The 8,913-nt window shown below is 34.5% G+C and overlaps 1 protein-coding gene across 3 annotated transcripts; it reads right to left on the reverse strand.

The window, feature by feature from the left end:
• Positions 1-3,125: 3,125 nt before the first annotated feature.
• Positions 3,126-8,496, reverse strand: LOC117124794. Of its 3 annotated transcripts, XM_033271126.1 has the most exons (4): positions 8,196-8,496; positions 5,224-5,408; positions 4,427-4,707; positions 3,126-4,014 (listed from the first exon to the last, which is right to left on the reverse strand). In XM_033271126.1, exons 2-4 carry the CDS (start codon positions 5,372-5,374, stop codon positions 3,997-3,999), a joined length of 450 nt encoding a protein of 149 aa, XP_033127017.1. In that variant the 5' UTR covers positions 5,375-5,408; positions 8,196-8,496; the 3' UTR covers positions 3,126-3,996. The 3 variants fall into 3 exon arrangements, with proteins under 3 accessions (XP_033127017.1, XP_033127015.1, XP_033127016.1); XM_033271124.1 differs by having other exon boundaries at positions 3,126-4,707; positions 8,196-8,495; XM_033271125.1 differs by lacking the exon at positions 8,196-8,496 and adding an exon at positions 7,136-7,197 and having other exon boundaries at positions 3,126-4,707.
• Between the last annotated feature and the right edge of the window lie 417 nt (positions 8,497-8,913).

Here is an 8,913-nt window from a genome sequence, read left to right on the forward strand (position 1 = left end):
ATACATATATATATATAAGGTCAATTAATGTATAAAATTATAAAGTCTGTGATCGTTGTATGAAGTTCAAACCAATTGCATGTTTTGGTTAGTGTCCCCTGGATAAAAATATAACCCTATTCAGGAGACACCCTAGACTTGCCACAAGTCCTTAGTTTATTGGGACTTTTTAGTGTTAAATATTTTCGGAGAGCGCCACTAAACATGTTGGTTATGTTGTTGAATTTAAAATGGATGGGAATTAATCCGAGAAAAAGTATACTATGGAACGCCATGTTAATAAGTAATATGGAACGCCATTGGTGCCAAAATGGATTTATTTTTAAAAGTTTTTACCGATTAAGGCAAAATTAGGGACTGGAACCCAGTCTAGAGACACCACTTTTAATTAGACACATTTTTGGTCGTGATGATATCGTTTTAATAGAGGTATACTGTAATATAAGTGTGAATATCTTCACGCATCGAAAATATTAAGAAGATATGGCTATATTATTAGGTGTGATATAGGCCTGCTATATATTAGGTTCACACTTCCGTTCTGGCGAGTCGCGTTGCCAAGCGATAAGGCAGGGGCGGTGCTAACTACTCAACCTTAACATCGGCGCTGGTTCGAGTCGCTCCTCCTCCAGGCTTCGGTTGGTAGAACCAAGTCTTCTCGGACAAGGACTTCAAATAGTGATTCATTGTACACATCTGGCTCATGTGAACTTTAAAAACTCATTGCATCTTTCAGAAGAGTAAGGGGTTACCCCGATGCTATGATTCATTTCAGTCCCTGTCGTTGAGGAATGATGTGTATTTACCACAATAACGATGCGAGTTATGGGCTGTTCTCCTAATCTTACGTACCTACATGTTTGTTAAAACAATTAGGTTACATAAATTTGATTAAAAAAAATAAAAAACAGAAAACTGTTACAATGACGTTTCTATAATGTAGAACAGTTCTTAAAGCACATACCGTATCTTGTAACAAGTCATCGGGCTGAAGATCTGCCTTGTTGAAAAACACAATGCGTTCTGAAAACCTCCCATGTGAATGCCCATCTGTCGCACACGTTACGTTGACATGTATAATATACATTAGGCAAGCGACACGTCACTTTAAATTTCTGATTACAGGCCGATTGTTAAGTAGCTGGCTATTTATAGTTCAATTTAAAGAAATAAATGATTTATTAGAGTAATGACAGTTGCCATGACACCGAATCTAATATACCTATCGCTTCCAACACAGCCATGAGTAAATTAGTTAATGTAATAGGTTGAAACAAGAGCGCTATTAAATTATTAAATAATTATTATCATTATCTTCAGATCATTTTCAATATTTAACAGGATTGCAAATAAATTATGAGAATGGGATAATATAAAATAATTGTATTACCATTTTCACCATTCAATTCGTCTCACGATGATATAGGCCTAGATTCGTTGTAATTTTACACTGTACTTATATAACTTTTGGTTTTACAATATGTCAAATTACGTTTGTGAATATTATTTTATCCAGTTAGGTTGGTTATATAATGAAATGAATAAATCTTTTCAGCTGACTTACTGTCATTGTGACAATATTTCACGTTCGATCAAGAACGCATAACCAGGACGCCAAACTCTTTTTAATGTTCATTGTGACTTCATATAGTAAGTATATCGTGTTCGCCTGCACCAGGTAGCTTACATTGATAATTTCAACTGTACTGTAACGTTTTTGTGAGCTCACCTATCATATTTATTAAGTTGCATTTATATAATTCAATGATTAAGACAATAAATTCATTGAAACTAATTCACATATCAGTAGTGTGAAACTGCTGATTTTCACCCATGCATGTTCACGTATCGGGTATTCTCGACTGCAAACATGTTGCTTCTCATCATTTGGGTACAGTAGGTTGCAGGGACGACCGAAATATTTGTGTACAAATAACACAAGATACTCCACATAATCTAACTGCCATTATGAGGCTTAAGAAGTGGAGTTGTTTTGGTCGTAAGAAAAAACCCTGTTACCATGAATTGAACCCAGGACCATGGGATTGGAACGCAAGCACCTTAACCACAAAAGATGAGATAACCACCAATCTATTCAAATCCACTCATGCCCTATTATAAAATAAGAGTGTTCATCTACATTGAAAATCTCCCCCCCCCCCACCGAACCACGTCTGACAGGCCTAGACACCTGTCGTCCGACGCCACTATAAAGAATAAAAATTTGCCTATTCAGATAATTGCCAATCCCTAATACTGTAGTCTAAAAGCATACTTTTGGGCTATACTAAGCTATAAAAACGCTCCTCATAAACCCTACCAGGAATATTTATTCTGGGTCCTGACAGAGGCTCTTTGGCCCCTTTCTTGGACCCCGCTGTATCATCGGCATCATGCCGACAACACTAATATTTGACGCTCATGAAAAAGAGATCCATGTGATACGGTACGCCATCTTCTTAGGCATCTTACAACAAAGAGCAGTGGCGTAGATATGGTCAGTGCAAAGCACTGGTGTCCGGCCTGTTAAGGGTCCGTTATATAATGCCTAAATTTTATAATTAATAAAAAAAACCCATAGGTTTACTGATATATATACTGATCGATAATTAAATGAAGGTTCCAGAGGCGACAATTACTGATTATTGTTCTAAAGTTTTAAAGTAGGCCTATGAGGTATGAAAGAAACATTTCATAAGATGATTTTTTTTTCAAAACTAGCTACAGCTAAGAATTCTCATTCTTTAAAATCAATCAAATACGACTCTTGAAAAGCAAAAAACATCGTAGCTTCCGAGGGCTTCTTCTGACCCCAACTTGTTTTTATGAACCCTGTATCCCCAAACGTAGCTCTGGTATATAGCCTTCAGTTGACATTGCACATCATCATCATCATCATCATCATCATCATCATCATCATCATCATAGTCATCATCATCATCACGATCATCATCATCATCATCATCATCATCATCATCATCATCATTTATAATGTAGGCTACTGGTGATGGTGATGATGGTGACGTCATAAGCCGGTGTGTCCCGTTCAAACGTTATGATCCAATTACCTAGATACACTTAAATGAACATCGAACGTATACAGGGTATTTCATATTCCTGTTAACTGTACTGTATTATGCTGTAGAACCTTACCATCATTAACAATAGATCATATAAAACATTGTTCATATTCGATTGCGTGCCTATTTTATATAAAAAATCAATATATCCCTTATAAGTGTAAAAATATAAAATTACATTCAATCGATATCACTGATTTGGAATAGTTTCGCCTTAAAATGCAAGTGACTATTAATTTACTTAATTAAATTATTAACTATTGTGCATCAGAAAAAATTATTAACATGAGGCGTACCAAAAGTTCAATATTGAGCCCTTAATATTTCTTTTTATTGTACGTAAATAATATTATTCATTCCTGAAAAGACCTTCATTTATAAGGCTTGCCAGCGGGCTCGCCAGTCATAAGTAAAATAATGGTCCACTATTTATAAATCTCTGTATTTATAGTACAGTAGTTTACCTTCAAAAGAAAAGCATAAGTCAGCCATCCATTAAAATTTGCACCATATTCAAGAAGTGATAATTTTCGCATTGTTTCTAAATTTTCGAGTATGGTACATAGTAAGCCTTTTAGATGGAGGACACTGCCTATCGTGGCTGACTGTCATTGTCGAAGATAAAACAAACATACTGTCGCAATTCTGTCTAGAACATTTGTCTTTCCCCGACGCGTTTCCTTGATGGACAGAAGCTCTCCTGGCCCATCCCCCACCCCATATGGCACTGTATGTCTAAAATTATTTTTTTTAAATGGCTTCATAAAATTGTTTTCTCAAAGGTACCGTGTGCGGCTGGAACTGTATTCATCCGATTTTACATTTGAAAATCTCCACGGGATTAATATCTTCTGAACATATTTCTCATCAAGGCCAATGTTTTCCTTGTAGTACAAGATGAGTAACTGTGTATTGTTCAGCCTGATGGATTTTCCTGGAATTTTCAAGAAGGGTATGAACTCGGTGATATTTCCTTGCCATCCGTAATACATTGATAAAAACACATGTGTATCTCGAATGCACATTAACAGGAGTGGAACTGTTAAGCATATCATAAGATCAATGATGACCAGAATTTGATTGAATATTTCATACGTTTTTACACATTTTATGGTCTCGTTAGTTTGCTCTATTTCGCACAGGAATTCGTTGTTAAGGAAATGTGGTTCTATGGTATGGGAGAGCTGAACAAAGTGATAAACCCAAGATACACATATGAATAAGTAGAGTAGCACTTTAAAGAAGAAATAAGTCAACAAATACGATCGGGAGGCACTCCATTCATTTACGTAGCTCTGTATTATCGAGTGGACTTTTGGCCAATCCGTGCTTTCAGTCGTACTCACTTTGTCGTCTGTCCGTTTCGACGCTTCCGCTTCCAAACACATTTCCCGGCAACACTTAGCAAACCACAGCGCTACCATCGATATCTTCCTGCCACCACAGGCTATCCAAGCGGATACAGGGATTTGTACAAGAATAGCTTGTAGGGTGAATGAGAAAGGTACAAATTCATGGTAGCCGATCAAATTTTCGTTTTCTCTGTACTTACAGTAAGAATTGAAATACTTAGCCGTCTCAGAGTTGGTGACGTATTCGGGTGGTTTACATTTTATACCAGTGTCCGCTGTGTGAGTAAATAATGAGTCATAAGTATACTTTATAATTTTTTGTTATCAAATCCAAAATCATATGCCAAAATATATAATTCATTTGAAGGATGAATAGGCCTACATCAAAATTATAATAGAATAATTATAATAATTTTTTATTGATATTTGTTGTTATTATTATTTTTATAATTTTTAGTATTATATATTATATACGTTATATCATTCAACATCATGAATGGTGTGAATATATTCATACGATGTTTATGCACGTTATACGATGATGATGATATTTAACTTAAACATAGGAGTTAATGATTGGCCTTATTTAAATGTGCTATGTTTTTATGTTCATTCCTGTTATTTACCTAGAAACAAATTAACAGGATAATAATCTATTTATACATGTGAAGCCTCTCAAGCTTTGTGCAAATACTCACATAATAATAAGGTTTACTATAAACTGTCTAAAGCCTCAACAACAGACATATTACTCATTCCATAATCAATTTTAGATCGATCATTATATTTACCAAATGTGTCACGCATTAAAGCTAAAGCGGCTAATAAAACTGGCAGTCGTGACTGTATGATATGGATGGCAGAATCGAACCCTAATAGTTGATTACCCTCGTCTGGAGTGATATACGACAATGATCGAACTACGCCTAATGCAGCAGCCATTCCTGTATTTATCGTCTGCTTTCACGTAATGTATCTGTAATCAGAATAAGTTAAAATAATCCTAACTGCAATCGTTTAGGCCTATGCATTATACAATGTCATGGTGTTAAATAAACTTGTGAGGTCTACACCTGATATATTATATTATATTATATATATATATATATATATATATATATATATATATTAAGATATATTAAGAAATGAATATTTGTTCATTATATACATACATACATACATACATACACACACACACACATACCCACAGACACACACACACACACATATAAATCACAACGGTTTTAAATGATTAGGCTGAGCCTAACTGTTTTACTATAAAAATTGGTACAAACATGTTTCACCACTGCAACTGCCATCTTCGGTGTAACAATGCTTATAAGCTTTTAGAAGTAATTATAGGAGTGAGCAAATGCAATGAAATTTCACGGTAAATGGGCGAACTGAAGCGTATGAAAAAAGGCATGAATAAAGATGAAGAAATACATAAGACCAATGGGTGGTGGAGCATTCATGTTTAGGGAATTAAGCATGCCCGGAGAAGAAATGCATGGATAAAGATGAGCAAATGAATCAGTATGACAGAGTTACATTTATATGTTGTAATTGTCTATTAAGGGAGGGCTGCCCCCACTTTATGCAATGTTTCTTTGATTTTCCGTTGATAAGTGGTATTAAAACATATTATTTTGAAGCAGCTCTTGTTGCAAACGTCCTTACATTTATAGAACTATTTAAGTGTGATATGTTTAAAACATTTTAAATATGTGAATGTTTGTTCGTTTTTAAATGTTCGTTAAGGCGTGTTTTAAAATGGCGATCAAGTTTTGTCGATATAAGAAGTGTTATGCCTACAGCTTCCGCAAGTAAATTTGTATATTACGCCCGAACGAACGAACGAACGAACGATCCCCTTCTTGTTGATGTTCGTTCGGGCGTAAATTTGTATATCGTATTATGCCCGAACGAACATCAACCGGAAGAGGATGCTTAACTGAAAACAGACATGAATTTTAAATGATGTAAAAATTAACTGCGAGTGGAAAAAATAATAATTACGCATGACTTTCATGAATTTTGTCTGTTCACTTGTGCTCTTTTCCATTGCGGTGCGTATTTCCGGACCATAATTGGGTAAAAACGCAATTGTTTGTACATTTCGTAACCATCTTAGTAATCACTACATCGATTTTATGGGTGAAACGGTGATCAGAGGCTAACTTTTATTGTGAAAACAATGTACTGTACGTTGTTAAAATTGGAAGCGTGTAAATCTATTAGGCCAATATTTTTTTACAAAACTCGAAAGTGCACAATTTCTACAATAAACGATTTATTCACTTTGCATATTATTATGACCCTACGTATATACTAGTGTTTAATATTATCTCCATACATAGATTCCTGTTTTTCCTAATTTCAAAAAAATTATAGCGTCAACTGAATTGTATATAGCCGTTATTAAACAATAATTGTACAGCCTTTGACACGGACAGGTCTATCTATTTCGATTTATTTAAGTAGGGATACCACAAGTTTTCAAACTCCAGTGTGACACAATCTTGCAATGACGTCATAATAATTAGTTTATTCAAGTGGGGCCGAGCCGACCCCCCACCCCTCGCTAATTTTTCAAAATAATGAAAAAAAATGGGGGGAAAAAAGGAAAATTGTTATTAGAATTTAGGTCTGAGAGTGCAATTTTCGGCCATCTAGAGGTGACATAATCATAAATTTTCTTACCTTAGTACTGTACATGCAAAGAGACTAAATTGGTGACTGTTTTAAGTTTATCTTATTTGTTTTCATGGTTCGAATACGTAACAAGCTAATCAGAAGATAATAATTTAATTACTTTTATGAATGTTATTTTCCACGAAATATATAAGCGGGCATAAATTTATGATTACCAGGATAACTTGAAAACCTTCTTATTATGAGTATTTTAGTGGCAGGTTCAAGGGGCTCAGCCAGCCGACAACATTTAAAATTGAAAAAAAAAGAAGAAAATTATAATCAAATTTATTATGAGAGTGCCATTTTTGGCCAACTAGAGGTGCCATAATCATAAATGTTATTACCTCAGCCCCAACCATGGTTGGGCTGAGGTGGTCTACACTCGCCATCTTTAAAAGTCCCTTCCTATGCCCCCTCTATTTCATTCCTGGCCAGTGTATTTTGAAAATTTAGTGTAGAAATAAATGTTAATAGCATTCCTTAAAATCAATTAGATACGACTTATAAAAGGCTATAGGCGCCAGAGATTGTGGGGGCTTCGCCCCCTTGACCCCCACCGGGGCCACAGGATTTTCCCCTGGACCACTACCAATGCTTGGACCGTATACAGCCCAAGGCTTTTTTATTTTGCATTTCGTTCCCTCCCCTATTTCAACCACGGATCGACGCCCTTGTTTTGGTTAGTCACTAAATATAGATAACCCTATTCTTGGGACACTACCTTTAAGGGGACATACTTTTTGGTCCTGAAGGTGTCTCTGAGATTCTACTATAATAATAATAATAATAATAATAATAATAATAATAATAATAATAATAATAATAATAATAATAATAATAATAATAATAATAATAATAATAATAATAATAATAATAATAATATCATCAGTTTGCTGTAATCATCTTGATCAAGTGATTTAAATTCCAAGAGTCATTCTATTTCACTACCGTAATCGAAAATATTAATATACTGACTAGTCTAGTCTATGTTCAACACTTTCAAATAATTTGGTGACGTACCGGTAGATTTGATAGCAAAAAACAAAAAGAAAGAGTGATAACTTACCAATAAAACACGAGTGTCTCTCACTCTCTCGTGAATTAGAATGACCTTTCTATAATGTAGAATATCATCAGACTAGTCGATGCCATGTAGCTTAATAACATATTAAAGTGGCAATTAGGTATGTGTCAATGGTCACAATACAAAGATAAAGTTCGAGGCTGAACATCCGCATATGTATGTTGAAAAAAACAGATAGGGCCTACACTGAGTACTCAAACCCTCCTGTGAGTACATATCTATCGCACACGTTGACATGCATAATATACTTTTTCATTTCATTTATTATTAAAACATTATACAAGAAAAACATACGTTAGGCACGCGACATGACGTTGCCTTCAGAATGTCACTTTAAATTTTTTATACAGGCCGATTAATAAGTAGCTAGTTCTAATTTAATTTGAACAAATAAATTATTCATTCATTTATTAATATAACGACAGTTGCCATGACGCTGATGATCTAAACATATACTTAACGCGTCCGCGACATAGAGATGATTAAATTAGTTAATGCAATATGTTGAAACAAGGGAACAAAATTAAATTGTGAGAACAAAATAGTATTATCATATCATTCAGATCAACTACAATATTTAACAGGACTGCAAATAAATTATATTAATCACGAATGGGATAATATTAAATAATTACCATTTTGGCTTATAATCATTCAATGCTTCTCACAATGATATAGGCCTAGATTAATTGTGATTTTA

Source organism: Anneissia japonica, unplaced genomic scaffold (assembly GCF_011630105.1).
Source record: "Anneissia japonica isolate Jap-2015-1 unplaced genomic scaffold, ASM1163010v1 scaffold92484_len8913_cov178, whole genome shotgun sequence".
In the NCBI taxonomy this organism is placed as follows: domain Eukaryota; kingdom Metazoa; phylum Echinodermata; class Crinoidea; order Comatulida; family Comatulidae; genus Anneissia; species Anneissia japonica.

Bases quoted from the DNA above. Each gene is read 5' to 3' on its own strand.
- LOC117124794 (XM_033271124.1), bottom strand. From the start codon at position 5,374: ATGGCTGCTGCATTAGGCGTAGTTCGATCATTGTCGTATATCACTCCA. The intron at 4,708-5,223 runs GTAAATATAATG...TTACTCACACAG, and splicing joins TTTAATGCGTGACACATTTG to CGGACACTGGTATAAAATGT.